We start from the raw sequence: 19,009 nt of genomic DNA, 5'->3' as shown, positions 1-19,009 counted from the left end.
AGAAATTCTGAGGATAGGTACCTGTGATGAAAGAGCAAGGCAAGCTGTCCTGTGGAGCTAGGACTGGGGCCTGGAGTGACTGTGACCGTAGGGCACAAGTGGAAAGAGATAGTAGAGAGCTGCTCTTCCAACTGTAGTCACACCTTACCCTAACGTGTGTATTGTACGTGTATATGTATAAACCAGGACTTTATTTCTGTTTCCTGCGGTTGGACAGTACAGACCTCCAGAGACCAGGGAGGTGATGACATGGAAAAGAAAGATTCCTGATTCCATTTAAGCCTGAATCTAAAAGCCCCAGGCTGTGGGCAAGGAAAAGCTGGGAAGAAATCCAATCTAGAAATTTAGAAGTTTTGACACAATCTGTCCTTAATCTTCTATTGTCTAGATATCGGATGTATTGTGGCAAGGATGGCCAATGTCATGTCCTTGTTAGCAAAGAAGTATTTCTGCAAGACTACTGTGTAGCTAAATTCTTGAAAGCCATATCTGTAACAACACTGATATCCCATAAATGCAAATTAAACTCTTCGCCCTCAATTGTTTATTCATTTTGACATCACTATGACCATGAAAAGTCATATGGAAGGAAAACCACCATGGGAAAGTATTACTAGGAAGTCCATTTCACATCCTTGCTCTAGGGCCTCATTATAAGTAATTTACTGTCACTGAAGGAATTCAGAGGCCCTGAAGACATGAAAAGCCTGGAGAGAGTTTTACTCATAAATAAATGCCAACATTTAAACCACCAAGACAGCTTCAAATCCTAGGCCTATTGAAATGGACAATATATACTGCCTGGATGATTTATTATGCTTGTGTTTATAGTCCAAATGGGAAGATAATTCAATTCCACCTGAAGAGTCATTATGTGGCCCAATCCCAAGGGAGGTACTTGGGACAAGAGGTGATATTTCTCAGCTTTCCTATTTCAAACAAATTATTACTTCTGTATTTAAGACATCACCCAGGCAATTCCCTTCATGACCTGTAGCACTCTTGAGCAATTAAAAAAAAAATCTTATAAGATGAAAGAGGTAAGGAACAGATGCCAAATCCAAAATGATCCACAGAACACTGAAGACCGCCCAGAGAGCATGCCGCCTCAGACGTAAGGTGAAATTGTCCCTTCTGCTCAAGAAAACATAAATGAGCAGTGAGCGGGCATCCAGCAAACACATTATCACCCAGCAGAGACAACCTGATAAATACAGACCTCCTCTCCACACAGGCCTCCTCACAGGGAATGTGGGCCAAAAGGTCCCTTCTGAGAAGGTGAGGTTGTATCACTTGGCAAAATGTCTTCATCGCGACACACGGCAGCCTTCCCTCCTACCCCCTCACCGCACGTTCAGTTCAATGAGAGGGTAGAAGAACCTGTTTGCTACACGTCTTGGATTGGGCAGAGGACATGCTCTGAGTGGACAAGGGTAGAAAGGCCCTGGCCTACGAGCTCAGCCCCCAGGATTCCTGGGCTTACATACCATCCAGGCCATTGTGATGACTGTAGTTTCTTTTCCCCAAAATGCTCAGAGACGTGTGATTCGGGTTGGCTAGCATCCGCTTGGTAGTGGGGGTCTGCAGGCTTGGCGTAGTTCGAATTACATTAGGTTTCTTCGAAGGATGGATCTCTGGCAGGGGGAGAAAATGTGTCTCAACTCAGAACATGGTATTAAAAACCTCTGTGCACACTTACATTGCCTAATAAGCACACATCTTACTTCTTAATGAGCTTGAGAGTCAGTTCCTTATGCCCCAGCCTGTTTTCCCAAGGACTTGCATAATGAATCAGCTTCAAGTGCTGTTACCATGGCTTTACTTATCAAAAGTGAGCTGCTGCTTCCTCTGCTGAGCTCTGAGCTTCACCGTTGGGGAGACAAGCAACGAAAGCAACAACAAAAAAACGCCACTTGCACTTCAGAGGGTCGCTAAAGCCCAGATTTACTATGGGAACAAGGCAGCTAAGTCTTCAAGGTTTTAGAAATCGGAAGGTTATCTGGAGAAGTAGCCTCCGAGAAAACAAACTCAGTGCTCTATCAGACCAGAAATGGAGAATGCAGCAGGTCTTGGGTGTGAGAAATTTCTGGAAAGCAGGATTCTTCCTCTGGCTCTGCGAGGAGGGTACAGGGCCAGGGTTCATCACTCCCAGTCCAGAACGTTTTGATGTAGCTGTGACCTGACACCAAACTCCAAATTCTAGACTCAAGAGGTAGTAGAAGAAAAGCTTTGATGGAGGATCTATCACAGAATGGTGATGTGCATGTGGGATGTGTGTTTACATGAAGTTGCTGTTGTCAGCCACATAGCCTAGAATTACTTGCACTTTTTGGATAAAGCAGATGGGCAGAAATTGCAGTCTGCAGGAACTGGAGTTAAGGAGCTCAGTCTGTTACTGTTACTGGGCAATGTCTTGGCCAAAGCCAAGGCTGCTCCCTGATTCGGAGCCACCACCTGTGCACGAGCCGCCCTGTCTTCTCAGGGGAGGGCCAGGGTAGCCGCCTCATTGCCCGAAATTTAGGAAAGGCTGTTAGGATTGTTAGAATTACTATAACTTAGTCTGGTCAAAAATCTACAGTTGCCAGAATTTAGGAACAGACCAAGTGCTAACCAATACACAGTGATGATATTTTTTTTCCAACATGGGACTGAAACTTCGCCAGCCCCATTTTTTTCATTAGAACCTCCACACTACACTCCACCCAAACCAGACCACCAGCCTTTGGACTCAGGAAAGCCTTTGTTCATCAAGTTCTCTTGGTCTCATAAAGGGAAAAATATTGTTTTTCTATTTTTCTATCTATTTAAATACTACTTATTGTTCAAGGGTGAGATCAAATACTGTTTTCTCCATGTAGGCTGCCCCAAATCTCATCAGAAATAACTCTTCTTTCTTTCAAGTGTCCCATATTACCTCTCATTCTTTTATAGGAGCTAATCCTTTGCTTAATAGTCCTTACCTGTGTGCCTTCCCCACTGGACTAAAACTTTTGAGGGCAAAGTCTAAATTCATCTTGGTGTTCCTCCAAATCACTTAGCATAGTGTCTTGTACATAGTAAATACTCAGAAATATGTTAGGTGGGGATGTGGTTCAGCTAGGGTAAGAATAGCACAGCTTTGGGCTTACCAGGAAGGCACAGAGACCAATTTGTCTGCAGGAGAAACACACAATTATCCATAGAATGACTGACTAATATGTGATGTTATATTCTATTTCTTATGATCAGAGACTTGTCCTTGCATGGTGGGAAGGGGCTTTGTAGGATTAGGTCCTGCAAGGGAATACAAATAGCAGACTTCAAGGACTTGGTCACCATGACATACCTAGGTCCTGCCTATGATAATGAGGGAATATTCTAGGAGCTATCAAAGCAACTCTTTAGGCCCTGGAAAATAAAACAAGAAATCAGGTGACCAAATAAAATCAAAGAGGGAGCTGTGAGTTTCTGATTTTTGGATGCTCTGATGAAGACCAGATAATATACCAAGTTCAAGGATACGCTTTAATATTTAAGTGTGTCTAGAGTCTGAACACTTCATAACTGTGTATCTTTCTGACAGAGCAATAAGGTTCAATTGCAACTTTGAGTACACCTCTCACTTTTACCCAGAAAATGAAAAAGCAAGTATATTAGAAGCACTAAAAACATGTCAGTGTAGCTTCCAGGTAGATCAGGAACCATTTTAGGAATGATTATTTTGTAAATTATCTTAAAACTTTGCAAAAACCAAAAACAGTGTTATTGCCTAGTCATTTTTTAAAATACTCTTCTTAATGGTGATATTTCAACACAGATACGGAGTCATTATCTTTGGCAAATTCCAAGTTAAATAAGATGGTAAAAACCAGAAAGCAATACAAATGCTCCCCTTTCAAAATAACCTTAATTGGAACATCAAAACTATAAATATTTTTTTAAGTTAGATTGGAACGAGTTTTATCTCATTAAAAGCCAAGTGGAAAGATCTGAATCAAAACATTAAGAATATTCATCTTATAATAATCTAGTGATTCTTATTTTCCTCTTTTTGCTCAAACTGTATAAATATACTTTACATTTTTTATTGTTTTTTTTGAAAAGTAAGCATACCCATAACCTTGTATATATGTTATGTGTATATGTTTTGGTAATAACAAATAAAAGCTTCTAAAACAAAATAAATTGATTATACATGTGAAAGCATCCAATTTCAGCTACTTGAAAGGCTAAGATTTAGTTTAAGATTTCGTTTCTTGATTTAGAGTAGCCAGATATTTATAAGATACAAAAATTGTTCTTTGAAATTTTCCTTCTATTATAAAATACCCACCTAAATACCCAATGATACATGCCAAAGGTTTCCTAGTGCTTTTGCTTTTCAGTGGACTTCCAGATAGCTCGGCATGTCTGTCTGCATCTGAGGAGAGAAGGAAACATGGAGACAACCAATGAGGCTGATTTCGCTACCTGTTCTACGCACACTGCAGAGACAAAAGGTACCCGTGGAAGACAGTGTGAAATATCCACCAGACTCCTGCATCATTTCCTGGGGTGTGTGGGAAAACCGTTCCTAGTTCTGTTTCCAAATTACTGAATGAAGGAGGTACCTGGAGAACGCTTGCTTTAAAGCCTCGTGAGTGCCGCTAACACACATCTTACACACACGTGCTTGCTTCCTATGTGTGTCCATCTGAAGAACAGTGGATATATGCTTCCTTCCTAGCCATGGCGTAGCTTCCTCAGACTAGAAAAACTTCCACGTGGAATGAGTGAAATCAGTCCTAATGTAAGATTAACCGGGCGGGCATAGAAGGCAAAAATGACAAAGCAGACAAAGGCAGCACAGTTGGCCATCCCTGACTACTCAGAAGTCTTCATCTATCTTGTCTTCATCTTCCTCACCAGAGTAAACATGGGTTATCGGTTTTATCACTTGCTTGTCATCCTTCATGTCCTACTATGATGGCAGCAGTCCTAAGCTTTAAAAGGTTGCCCTTACGTAGTCAGAACAGATTTAAAATACTGTGGGAATGGCTGTTAGTGTTCATAAAGTTCACCTCACACTCCTCATACCCTACCATAAGACACTTCTGACAGAGAATCATAAGGCATACAACACACACACTCTCTGTGTTTTAATTAGTTGTCATTAGGATGGAAGAGTAGATGTGGAACAGGGCTGCTCTCATACCGAGGAGCTAAGTTACAAAAACAGAGTTTGCGGGAAGGAAAAAAAAATGTATTGGAATGTTTTTTAAATCTGCAGATATAGTCATAAAACTTAACAGAGTAGTTTTAGCAGATTTTATTTTGCTCCATGTATGCCTTTTCCCCACCTTCCAATGCTTGACAAAAATGCCCTACTGGTTTTCTGTGGTGAGACCACATTTCTAGGTGTACATACAGGAAATTTCCTGACATCCATAGGAATGCTCTCTGCACTGTTAGTGTTAAAATATACAATTCAATCTGGAACCATAAATCACTGAAAATTAAAAATTGACTTTTTTGTAAGTTCTAGCCCACTCTTTCACCAAGGAAACTATTTTAACTATTAACTATTAAACAGAAAGAAGTGGGGAAAATAGCATTTGAAAGAAAACATCTAAAATAAACAAGACACACACTGCAGGGAGCCTCAGATAATAGGAATCAGAATATGTATCCTAAGCACTGGCTAATTATTATATAACCCTGGACAACTATAAATGATTTGATTTCTTTTCCTCCTTACTCAGCTGATTTCCTTTGGGAAAAAAAAATTACTGAGATGTGCAGCTTTTCACCTGTTGTTGAATAACAGTGAAGATAAAGGAAGAAATATACCGAGCATATTTTGGAGGAGTAATCTAAACAAACTTTAAAAAACAACACAAATCAAACCCCTGCCAGATTGCTGTGAGTGGATACTAAATAATTCCTTCCTCATATTACTAATTCTACTTATGATAAGGACAAGAGAAAATTCTGTCCTTTCTATTAATAAGAGAAAGCTTGAATCAGCTTGTATTTCCTCAATGTTCTGGACAAAGGCAACCATTGTAGTACTAGTAATAAGATTTTTTTTTTTACGATTTTTATTTATTTATTTGACAGAGAGAGAGAGAGATCACAAGTAGGCAGAGAGGTAGGTAGAGAGAGAGGAGGAAGCAGGCTCCCCATTGAGCAGAGAGCCTGATGCGGGGCTTGATCCCAGGACCCTGAGATCATGACCTGAGCCCAAGGTAGAGGCTTAACCCACTGAGCCACCCAGGCGCCCCACTAGTAATAAGATTAACTTTGCATTTTATTCCAGTTAATAAAGCCCAAAGGAAAACTGTCAATGTGGTTACAATTGATGGGCTCCCCTAGAACTATCACCTTGACAAGAATCAACAAAAGGGAGTCTATCAAAGGGTCACCAACACAATACCCAAAGATAGTTCGTTTTAAACCACATAATCTGCTCTTAATTTCTCATTAAATCAGTAGCATTAATTATGTGATGTTCCAAGGAACAGTTTATAGAGCACCTGAGTGGGCGATCAAAGCTCTTTATTTTTTTTAAGATTTTATTTGTTTATTCAACAGACAGAGATCTCAAGCAGGCAGAGAGGCAGGCAGAGAGAGAGAAGGAAGCAGGCTTCCTTCCTGAGCAGAGAGCCTGATGTGGGGCTTGATCCCAGAACCCTGAGATCATGACCTGAGCCGAAGGCAGAGGCTTTAACCCACTGAGACACCCAGGCGCCCCGATCAAAGTTCTTTAGAAGCATCGCTAGTCCCCGTTACATTTTAAAGTAGTTGGGGGCAAGAATGATCAGTCTCCGCTATGAGGAAGTTGGGACAGAAAGTGCTAGCCTACCTAGTCACTGTTGAATATAAAAATTGCATCTATTCCATGAAATGCACTGAATATGCATGGGAAAAATACCTTCTGCCCTGGCAGAATGATCATACACGTGGGATTATCAGGTCCAATTGAGCTGATTCAACAGAATCTTGGTCGGCCCTCAAGAGCAGGCCAGTGGTGCCACTTATCAGTCAATTTATTCACCTACCTCTATTTGGACAGAGATAATTCATTAGTATGCATCAAAAGTGCACAGATGAGGCAAGCAACCTGTGAGATGCCCCAAGAACCCAGAAGGAATCAAAATCTGCCCAGGAAAAGGGAGAACATGAGCATCTCACCCAAGTCATTTGACTGCACACAGGCACATTTCTTTGGCTTCCTAGAGTACAGCTCCTTGAGGTAAACCTGGAAAAACACTGCTGCTTTCATTGCAACTCACAGCCATTTTTTCTAAAATGTTTTGCAAATATGTGTGTGTGGGAATAAAATAGAAAAACTGCAAAAAGTACACACTGAATTAAAATTCACAAAAACATTCACATGGGCTTCCAAGATTGCCGTCAAAATAGAACCACCCGTAGAGTTTTCTTCAAGGAATTGCAAAGGAATTTCTAAAGACACAAAATCCAGGTGCCATTATAAAAAAAGAGAGAGAGAGAGAAAATCAGAGTGGGGGCACCTGGGTGGCTCAGTCAGTTAAGTATCTGATTCTTGGTTTCTGCTCAGGTCATGATCTTAGGGTCGTGGGATCCAGCCCACGTGTTGGGCTCCACGATCAGCGGGGGCTCTGACTGAGATTCTTTCCCTCTTCCCCTCCCCCTCAAAATAAATCTTTTAAAAAAATAATAAATTCAACTATGTTTTTAAAAAAAACCTGCTTGACAAATACATCATAAACAAAGTCAAAGGCAAAATGGGGGAAATATTTGCACTGTGTATCACAGATCAAGAGCTAATGTCCTTAAAATATAAAAAGTTCTCACAAGTCAGTAAGACTTCTCATAGAAAACAGGCCAGGGGCAAAAACAGCTGACAGAAAGGGAAAAACAAATGGTTTTCAAATATATGCAAAGACTTCTATCTCATTCAAAATGAGAAATGAAACTAATATAACTTACAGGTCATCTGTCAACTAGTCAAGGGTTTCAAAGATGGAGAACACTGCTGGCAAGGTTCTAGAGAAATAGGCATTCCCTAAACGTTGGGGATGGGAACGCAAATCGTGGTTTTTCTAAGGGTAACTAACTGGGTAGTGACTATTAAAATTCCAAACTCATGTTCCTTGATCCAGCTATTTTATGTTTAGGGGTCTGTCTTGTGACCCACCCACACATTTCACACATCAATATGAAATGCTATCTGTATAACGGTATTTGTTGCGACATTACATGTAATAGAGAAGACCGGAAATCACCTAAAAATCTGTTTAGTCAGGAATGAAAGTATAAAACAGATTATTATGCAGCTGATAAGAAAAGGAGGCAGTTGGGCGCCTGGGTGGCTCAGTGGGTTAAGCCGCTGCCTTCAGCTCAGGTCATGATCTCAGAGTCCTGGGATCGAGTCCCGCATCGGGCTCTCTGCTCAGCAGAGAGCCTGCTTCCCTCTCTCTCTGCCTGCCTCTCCATCTGCTTGTGATTCCTCTCTGTCAGATAAATAAATAAAATCTTTAAAAAAAAAAAAAAAAAAAGAAAAAAAGGAGGCAGCTCCTAGGGTACTGGTATGGAGGGGCCTCTGAGATCTGTTAACTAAAGAAGCAAGGTGCAGAACAGTGTGGACATTAACAGCTGTATTAAAACAACAACAAAAAAAGAATACACCTACTTGACTGGTATAGATAGAGGATCTCTGGATACTTTAGACAGGATGACAATGGTTACCTCTGAAGATGGTATAAAGGGGAATGGCAATATGATCTGTAGCCGCTTTTGTCTCCTTAGAAAAATTTAAAGTGTCCATTCAAAAATGAATTTTTATTCAAAACAAACTACCCAAAATACCCAAACCAAACCTGTTCTCACCTAACACTGAGCTTAAAATTTCACACAACTTTATACAATTATTAATATTAATAGTTAACTTCTGCTGAGACATCTCTAGGAAAACTTCTATTTTAAAGCTTCTGAATGCAGGCCCTTGGGATACTTCCAAAGCTAATCAGCATCTTCAAACAGAAAAATGTGGCTCCAGGTGCCATGTGAGGAACTGCATACTAGGTCATTCAACTCAGAAACCAGAGCACCCATGCAAGCTACAGAGGTGACAGGTCAGTCACTGGGACCCACTTCTCCAGGGACTTTGGCTTCATTTATGGAGTCCTGTGAACATACCCACTTCCACTCAACCTCAGTTTCTGAGGTTTCTGAATCCCAAATGGTAACCCTGTGCTCATGAGGTGATGGGTGATCGTACAGATGTTTGACAAAGTCCTCAGGAAGCTCAGTGGTCATGTCTGATGGCAAGAACCAAGGAAAAGAACACCATTAACACACCATGACTTTCTTACCAAGGACTGGGGGAGAAGAGACAGGCTGTCTGAGACTTGACAACCCATGCTATCGGTCTGCAAATTGTGTCAAGGACACAATATCTTTCTGTTTAATAAGCACTATCTCCATGGTAGAACAGGCTCAGGCATTGTACTGATGTTATTCATTAGTGTAATGGACTTATATATTTACATATAAAGGCGTATTATTAAAACAAATAGAAATTTGGGGTATTTGGTTTTAAAAAATCACCTTCTCTCTCTCTCTATATATATATATTTGTATTTCTTGCATATACTTATTTTTCAACACATTGATCTAGCTGTATACTTAAGTTTTTAAAATTATTTTTTAAAGTAAGAAATGTATTCTTGGGGGCGCCTGGGTGGCTCAGTTGGTTGGACAACTGCCTTCGGCTCAGGTCATGATCCCGGAGTCCTGGGATCGCGTCCCGCATCGGGCTCCCAGCTCCATGGGGAGTCTGCTTCTCCCTCTGACCTTCTCGCCTCTCATGCTCTCTCTCACTGTCTCTCTCTCAAATAAATAAATAATATCTAAAAAAAAAAAAAGAAATGTATTCTCGGGGCACCTGGGTGGCTCAGTCGGTTAAGCATCTGTGTTTGGCTCCAGTCATGATCCCAGAATCCTGGGATCAAGCCCGACATCAGGCTCCCTGTTCAGTGGAGAATCTGTTTCTCCCTCTCCCTCTGTCCGTCCCTACTGCTCATGCTTCTAATACATAAAATAAAATCATATTAAACTTAAAAAAAAAAAAGAAAGAAAGAAATGTATTCCCATGGCTCAAAACTGAAAAAGTTTAAAAGAATAAACGGGGGGAGTCTCCTTCCCACCTCACTCCTTTGCCTCAGCTTCCCAGCTTCCCTTCCCAGGGATATTTTTTGTTCTTATGTCTTCTCTGTGCTACTTCATGGGTCTACAAAAATTTCCCCCTTTCACTCTGTTTTAATACCATTTTCTTAACAGAAATAAAAGACCAGAAGAGTACTGTTGTAATAAGCCCCCTGCCCCAAATGTCCTCTAAAAGAATCAACTTGTAAGCCAAGCACTCAGTTACCACTATGCTCTGCACCATCTGAGAATTGGTCTCCTTAGCTCTTCCCCTCACTCTCGCAGTCTGTCATCCTGTGAACTCTGGCTGCGACACTGATTGCCATGGTGCTGCCAAGGCCAGAAGCCGTGGAAGGGGTCAGCTTCTATGGTGCTTAGAACTTTCAAATTTACAGGGAAAACTATTGATCTTCCTGAATATTATGAAGGATTACTCTAAAAGGCATCAGTCAGAGCTCTTGATCCATCCATCCCTATCTTCTGCTTTCATCTCATTTGAACGTAGACTCACACTGCATCACAGGGATTAACTTTTTTGAGGAGGGATGGGGGTCACCATCGCCCTTTAGAAACCAAGGAAAGCTTACTAAAAGCAATACACCTATGCTTTCCTGCTGGACCACAGACACAGTTGCCTACGGATATCAAATTATTAAAGGTTTATCTTCTCCAAGATCAAGGGATCTGTTGAAGAGGTACATATAAGACTGGAGAAGATGATGTAAGAATCAATTAGATGCTAAAAGAGTTTATTAGTTCCTTGTCTGGGAAAAAAACAAAAACAAAACAGTAGATGGCTGCTGACACTTTGTAATTCTAAATTTCAAGGTAAAATTGAGAATGTGATTCCATATGTAACTTGACCAAAAAAGGAAAATGCAAAATAAAATATGCTCCTTGAATCTCATCACACCAAATGACTCTGTTCTATTATTATTATTATTATTATTACTATAGCTATTTGAGTATAGAAATAAAACACATGTAACTTAACTTTGACCTCCCCTTTTAGTAGTCTGGCTTTTCAATTGAGGAATAATATATGAGGTAACAGTAAAATACACTTCATTGAAGAATAATAAAAATAAAGGCAATTTGCATTTTAACTGAGAAACTAACAGAAGAGACATGGGAAACAGAAGCTTCCTCAGCTGCCAATATAGTTGGTGATGATTTCTTTTCCATTCATAGGAACAAAGATGATACTGGATCCTGGCCAATTTTAATGGAAGAATTTCACTCAATTTTCTTTCTCATATGTTTTATTATCCTGTTTAGTTAAGAAACTATATCAATGTGTTTTAAATCAGCTAAGCAGTCTGGATGAAAGCAAATATTTTCCAGTTCCTTAAAATGGTTAAGAAAATGGTAAGAGCATAAATCCATGCACTCAGAGATGCTAGCACGAAATATCAGTATCAGCCTAAGTTCCAAACACACATGAGTCTGATGGAGCTAAATTCCCCTCCACGGGACTCAGAGAACAGTGCCATTTTCCACCCTCTTTACGAAGCACTTTTCTTCTCCTTATAAAGCTTTTACCCGTAAGTCGTAAAGCCTTTCAACGGTTCTACTGAAAATCATCTTACGGAACAAAAAATGATTTTCAGTTATCACTCCTTATATGGATACCCTTCTTAAATCAAAATGGAACATCCCATAACAAGAAATTTTTTTCCTCACAAAGAAGGAGCATCTATTAAATGTCTGTAAGGTTTCCTATCCGTTAAGCCAGACAGCAAATTTGCTCATCCTTTAAGGGAGAAAGTTGCATGGCTCTAACTTGGCCACCTGGCCTGCAACTAAAATGGCAAGACTAGAATCAGAGCTGGCACATGAAGTATGGATAAATTTTAGGGGTACGTGGTAATAGCAGAACCACCCACAATTCACTGATACACATGACCTTCGTTCTAACGAGAAAAAAATGAAACACAAGCAAAACTGAGCATGTTGGAAATGACAGGAACAGTCATGTACATGGTATGCAGTAGTATATGTATGATTATGAAATGGAAACCAAATCGGACAAATAGGAAGAATGCTCAACCATAAATTTGGTCACTAGCCTCTAAAAACTAAATACGTATTTTCAGAAAAGTCACCCAAAGGCACTAAAATCCATTCATAATTTGCTCCATCTTCCAATAATGTCCACAATCATGTTTGTTTTGAAGCCCTGTGAATTTCCATAATATTGTACGACTGTAAACAGTTCATGGGAAAATGAGAGATTTACAAAGACATGCAATTTCTAATGGATGTAAATTGGCAAATTTTATTCAAACCCAATGAGGCCATGCAGACTGCATGTCTCATCTCTGGGGCTTCACTGGGACACCGTCCTTTGGGGTTACAACGCGGCACAACCTTACAGGTCAGAGTGCCTTCTCGGAAGGGTGCTCGGGCAATCCCACCCGGGCAAGACCTCCCTGGACAAGGGTGCCTCCCCCCGTTTCTCTGCTGAGCGCTGTCCACTCTGCAGAGGGACTTCCAGTGTCTCCTTTTTAGGTTGGCATGATACAAATGGCAGCAGACAAAAACAATGTTAAAAAAATAAACCAAATAAAAGGCTGTACACAAGAACTTATGTTTATTGCCAACAAAAACAAAAACAAAACAAAAAAACAAACAAAAGAGAGAGATAGGCAAGGAGAGAAAATGGTCAAAAGCACAACACATAAGGTTAAGAATTTAAAAGCATCTTACATTCTGCCCTAATGGCAGCATAATTAATAGGAACAAACGGCCGTCTTGCTGCCTGCCGCAGCCGGAGGGTATTTTTGCAGACCTGACGAGCAAATTTTGTGAAATATGTAGTGTGAAGGAAGAAAGCTTGGCGAGTCTTCACTGCAGACTTTGGGCTCCCCGTGTTTCGGACTGGCATCCCCTGCATGGCCTGGCGAGACATGTGACTCCTAACACGGGGGTCCTGCAAAATGAGACATCGGCAGACACGTGAAGGATGGAATGCCACTGGCATCAGCCTCAAAGAAATGGCAAGTTTTACATTTTCCACTGAAGCAACTATAACTTCACACCATACCCCTCAAAGGAGAAAATTTAGAGCTATGCATTTTTGAGAAGAGGGCAGGGAGAGAAGAAAACTGTGTAGGGATGGGAGGGTGTGTCATCCTGCATTTTTGTTTTTTCAGTTTCTCTTTTACTTCCAGTTCATTAACATATAGTGTTACATTACTTTCAGGTGCACAATATAGGAACTCCATACTTCCAGACATCACCCTGTGCTCGTCACAACAAGGGCACTCCTTCCTCTACTTTCGTTTTTAAATTGACATTGAAATCACCTTCACAATCATAAAAAACTGCCAAGGGGGTTAATTATTTTATTCTTGTAATAGTGAAGGAGTCCTGAGATCCTGTTAGCCCTTAAAAAGAAGTCTCCCTCTTGGTCGACCTAAGTGCTTATACCTGCAATCTATGAGAATTTTACCAAAATCACATTTCACCTGTTGTTCGCCTTAAGACTGAGTCCATACCACCTTCTTGTCCCTCCTATAATAGCCCAGGGGCAGGAAAACGTTCAATTCCTGTTTACTACTTTATGTAGTAAGACATATTTCCGACAGTATTTAAAGGTTGCAAACTGTTTTCAAAAAAGCAATTAAAAACATTTAATTTGTAAACTCTCTGCTTAGGCTGACACTTCCCACACACTTTGTTCCTTTGTCTGAGTAATCACACAAGAACAATATTTTGAATACCTGAAAAAAAGTGATTTGTCCCTGCCCTCTCTCCACGCCCACCATAAATATGATGGTGCTATGTTTAGTTATAAGAAACAGCTTTGCTTGCTTTTAAGTTATCCTATACTGTACTTGTGTTTCCAAGGACATTTCTCAATATAAAAGACTGACGCTCATATACCTCTGTCGTTGGGCTGGGTGATAACTTCTCTTCCTCTGACTGGGTGGGCATTTTCAGGCCTCCGTATTTTTTCCAATAGAGCCAACAGGTTGCACACAATCTACACTGCATATTAGGTGGGCCCCAAGAATACCACTGATGAGACTGTGTAGCTAAAGACAGAGGAGAAATAGGAAGAAAACAAAGAGTGCTGTATGATTTGTAACATCAATACCCATACCATCAAATATGTTAAAAATACTCCACAGGCATCTTGTTTACAATGTTACTTTTCTTTCCCCAGTTCACCAAACATAAATGTCCAATATATGCACAGATTTTTCAAGACTCCGAATTCATTAAACCATATATATATATATATATATCGAGTACTTTTGGCTCCTGTTAAGAGAAGCTGTTAGAAGTATCCTAAATAACATACTGGGCTATTACTGAGGGAGTTTTGTTGACTAATGTGTACGTTTCTGGAAATAAGTTATTAGAAAGGTATTACTATTATTAGATTAGTGTTTAAAGTCGAAGTCTGGGTCTCCAAACTGATGGTTCAGAGTTTACAGTGCTGAGAGAGGCCCCACTAATTAAGGCAGGAATCTGTCAGAAATAAGTAACTGTTTTCCATTTCCTTATTTTACTAAATGAACAAAATAAATAATCATTTTAATAATTATCCCCTTAAAAACAGAATCCCTTTCAAGACTACTTAAGTTCAGATCAAGTAAGCATATGCAGCCAAGATCACGGAATGCTTAAGATCTAATAACTCAGCTGATTTATCACTTAGCGAAATGCTGCAAGCCGTTGTCGGTTTTGTTCTGCTCTTCGAATCACTGCCGTATAACCTGCAAGTATTTCCCCAACGGATCTGAAGTTTAAGATAGGAAACACTGGCACTGAAACATTAACTTAATGAAGTACATAAAAATTCTTATAATTCTCTACATTTGCCGTAGAATACTCTTCCCCCTGATTTGTAAGTTACCTTCATCGGGTCAAAATGTTTAAACCGTAAATCTACATCAAGGTGTCAACTAACACTTCACAAGCCAATGTCAAAAAAAGAAAATATGCAGACCATTACAATCAAACTGCGTCTTAGTTTATGGAGAATAACACTGTGCACTCATCATGTGTTATTTTTAGTGGACTCCTTGCAAACAGCAGCCTCAAAACCTTTACTCTTATAATTTAGAAACAATAACTCAAATAATTTGATTTTTTTAAAACACAAATTTTAAGAATCCTAAATATTAGGCATGGACCTATTTTTTATTCTGAATATAAAATTTCGCTCATACTTAAGTAGACATTTTTATCCAAGTTAACCATAACAAGGCATTTTAGTATTTGTCAATAAACACCTTTCTTCTTACATAGTTAACTCAAATGCAATTAAAAAGTGACCTGTGTGGCACAGTCAATTGAGTGTCCGACTCTTGATTTCGGCTTAGGTCACGATTCAGGGTCATGAGACTGAGCCCTGCATCAGGTTGAGGAGTCTGCTTGAGATTCTCTCTCTCTCCATCTCCCTCTGCCTCACCCCCCATGTATGCTCTCTCTCTCTCTCTCTCTAAAATATATCAAATCTTTTTTTAATAAATAAAATCTTTTAAAAAATGTTACAAAAAGAAAACACCAAATTTTATCTCTATGAAGATAAAACTTACATGCATGTTATGAGATACATTTTATGATATTATCTAATGAGTCTAAAATAAGTATTATAAAAATCATTTACTTGTTATGCACACATAAAAATGACAGAATAATTATTTAGGGGTGCCTGGGTGGCTCAGTGGGTTAAAGCCTCTTCCTTCGGCTCAGGTCATGATCCCGGGGTCCTGGGATCGAGCCCCGCATCGGGCTGTCTGCTCCGCGGAGAGCCTGCTTCCTCCTCTCTCTCTCTCTGCCTGCCTCTCTGCCTACTTGTGATCTCTGTCTGTCAAATAAATAAATAAAATCTTTTTAAAAAAATGACAGAATAATTATTTAAAGGGATATATGAGACTATATATGAGTGAAAAAGGGGTAAGTCAAAAATAAGACAGATTAAGCCACCACTTGTCTTCATGATTCTTTTTATTTTCATTTAAATACAAATAAACTTCAATATTGATCTAAGAGTTTCCAATTCAAAGACACTCATGATACAATACATATAAAATTATCACCAAAAGAATTTAATTTTCCACAAATTATTTCACTTTGTGCTTCCATGGTGCAGAAAAATGGTTAGAAATGTACCATTTTTATGAAGTCAGCAATTTGCGTGGATCATACTTTCCTTGATTTCAGGTAAGGTAATTATATGATCTGTTTTTATTTTCATTTATTTATTTATTTTTAGAAAATGAGAGGGGAGGGACAGAGGGTGAGAGAGAATATTAAGCAGAGTCCACACCCAACACGGGGTTCAATCTCATGACCTTGAGATCATGACCTGAGCAGAAATCAAATCGGATGCTTAACCAACTGAACCACCTAGGCACCCCTATGTGACCTGGTTTTAAAAGTCTTTTCTAGAGGAGTGCCTCGCTTCAGCTGATAGAGCATATAGCTCTTGATCTTGGGGTTGTGAGTTTAAGCCCCATACTGGGTACACAGATTAGTTACAAAAATAAAAAAGAAAAGTCTTTTTTTTTTTTTTTAATTTTTTGACAGAGAGAGACAAAGCAAGAGAGGGCACACAAGCAGGGAGAGTAGGAGAGGGAGAAGCAGGTTTCCTGCCAAGCAGGGAGCCCAATGTGGGGCTCGATCCCAGAACCCTGGGATCATGACCTGAGCTGAAGGCAGAAGCTTAATGACTGAACCACCCAGGCGCCCCTTAATAAAAGTCTTTTCTAACGCAAAGCTTGGTGTGTAGTATAGAGCAGAGGCTGCAATGTCCCTCTTTCCCATGCCCTTAGGGCTGTAAACTACATGTTCCCCTCCAAAGAGCTGTTGAGAGAAAAAATTGAGCACCAAGTAGACTTTCAATAAATATTAGTTTCCTTCCCTCTCCCACCCCAAGCACTTTGACTGTAAGGAAACATAGATTATAATGTCACTGATGTCCAGGAACAGATTATGCTATTGGTTAAGATTTTAAATATATAAAAACACAAAAAGTGAGTGGGACCTGGCTGGCTCAGTTGGTAGAACATGCGACTCTCAGGGTTGTGAGTTTGAGCCCCACAGCGGGTGTAGAATTAGTTAAAAAAATAAAATCTTAAAAAAAAATCTTAAAAATACAAAAAATGGGGAGGGAAAGACAAGAGAGAGACAATAAAATAGCAAAGAAGCTTTAAAAAGTTCATCGGGGTGCCTGTGTAGTTCAATCAATTAAATATACAATTCTCACTTTTGGTTCAGGCCATGATCTCAAGGTGGTAACAATCGAGTCCACATCCGGCTCCGCACTGGGCGTAGAGCCTGCTTAAGATTCTCTTTCCCCCTCCTAACTCTGCTGCTCCCCTGCCCCTGCTTGTGCCTGTGCACACGCTCTCTCTAATGAATGAATGAATGAATGAATACATAAATAAGTAAGTTTCTTTAAAAGTGTATCAATTACTCCATCTCACCAAACCAATTTAACATCCAGGTCAAATCAATACTGCCCATGTCTGATAGGATTTGGAGATGGACAGATACTGATAAATACGTGGGGGCCCTGAAAGCAAAGGCAAACATTGTAGGGCAGCTTCTCCCAAATCAGTGTGCTCTGACAGAACCGGGTCTGAGGATTACAAATAGCACCTCATCCACACACAGGTCTTCCTGACAGAATTTTCTGGAGCCTTTGTCAAAGTATACTAAAAAACTCCAAAATAGCATTTGGTGTATTCTGTGGGACAGGGTCTGCACAAAGCCAGCAACAGCTGCCAACACTGCCATGGGATGCTCCACAGAGCACCCCACAGAAGCGAAGCAGAGGAAACCCAAGACCAAACCCAAGGCCAAAGGGAAAGGGAAGGGTGGCCATGTCGTCCCATGGTCCTGCTCTCTGAGCCGTGTGCCTCAGGCCCAGCGAGAGGGCCGCTCCACACCTCCCACCCCGCGGAGCCGGCACAGGGCCGCGTGCCTCGTCACAGGTCGCGAAGGAGACAACTTACCGTAGCAGCTCTCACAGGCTCGCCCTAGGAGGGGATTCTGTGGCTGGAATGTGGTCCCCACGGCTCCATTCACAGCACCAGGTTTGCCATTGCTGGCAGATATTTGGTTGGGATTTGGTTTGCTGCTTTCAATGAAATATAAAGTGAGGTGATAAAAATGACTCGTATAACAAGGCAGAAGCCTCTCGATCTCACTGCTGTTTTATCTTAACTACATATAAACATCTGAATGTTTGGTAAAGAAGAAATAAGCTGGCAGAAGTAAGGTGTCAAAATGAACTCAAACCATTCATCTGTACAGAACAAGGGTGTGTAAGAATCAATCTCTTACTCCTGATATGCACAAAGTAAATACAGCCATTAGCTCTCCTTCACCCAGATGCGATTTCCTTAGAACACCCTCTGATGCTTTTGAATGATACAAGTTCGTAAGCTCTAATACTTGTCATGGATTCTTCTGAGAATAAAAGGCAATTTTTTGGATCAAATAAATTAAGCTAAAAGCAGTGTGTTGTGTTTAGAGAAAACCACCGCGCCTTTCCTGTTGCTGGTATGGAAGCTGTTGATAGTGCACTGGCTCTTGAGGGAACTGCACAAAAGCCACATGTTCAACAAAGACACTGTGGGTGTCAACAGAACATATCTCTGGAATGTAAGTTGGCATTTCAGGGGATTTAACCATTTATGATAATAATTTCTACAACATCTGATTTTTTATGAGAACGATTACATAGCACTTGAAATTAAAAAAGCCAACAAATATATTTTGAGGTTTTTCTTTTTTAGAAAAAATTTTTAGGTCAAGAAGGAGACACCTATCAAGTGTTTACATGCAAATTTCCCAGATGCCACAATGCCTTAGAAACAGGGAGCCCAGATTACCT

General features: G+C 40.2%; 1 protein-coding gene across 6 annotated transcripts in view; it reads right to left on the bottom strand.

Moving 5' to 3' along the window:
- MTA3 (metastasis associated 1 family member 3) overlaps positions 1 to 19,009 on the bottom strand; it is a 165,041-nt gene that overhangs the window by 16,317 nt on the left and 129,715 nt on the right. For 5 of the 6 annotated variants that reach the window (XR_009405297.1, XR_009405296.1, XR_009405298.1 and 2 more), the window contains exons 12-16: positions 18,126 to 18,250; positions 14,038 to 14,189; positions 12,859 to 13,081; positions 4,313 to 4,399; positions 1,488 to 1,634 (exon numbers count right to left, since the gene is read on the bottom strand). Coding sequence is in view for 3 of the 6 variants with exons in the window: in XM_059405539.1 (XP_059261522.1) it covers positions 1,488 to 1,634; positions 4,313 to 4,399; positions 12,859 to 13,081; positions 14,038 to 14,189; positions 18,126 to 18,250 (734 nt within the window). In the remaining 3 variants the exon portion in view is untranslated. The remainder of the gene's footprint in view (positions 1 to 1,487; positions 1,635 to 4,312; positions 4,400 to 12,858; positions 13,082 to 14,037; positions 14,190 to 18,125; positions 18,251 to 19,009) is intronic. The other variant, XM_059405540.1, reaches the window with a different exon arrangement.

The sequence above is a fragment of the Mustela nigripes genome, chromosome 7, assembly GCF_022355385.1.
Source record: "Mustela nigripes isolate SB6536 chromosome 7, MUSNIG.SB6536, whole genome shotgun sequence".
Classification (NCBI taxonomy): domain Eukaryota; kingdom Metazoa; phylum Chordata; class Mammalia; order Carnivora; family Mustelidae; genus Mustela; species Mustela nigripes.
This window is presented reverse-complemented; position numbering and strand designations above follow the sequence as displayed.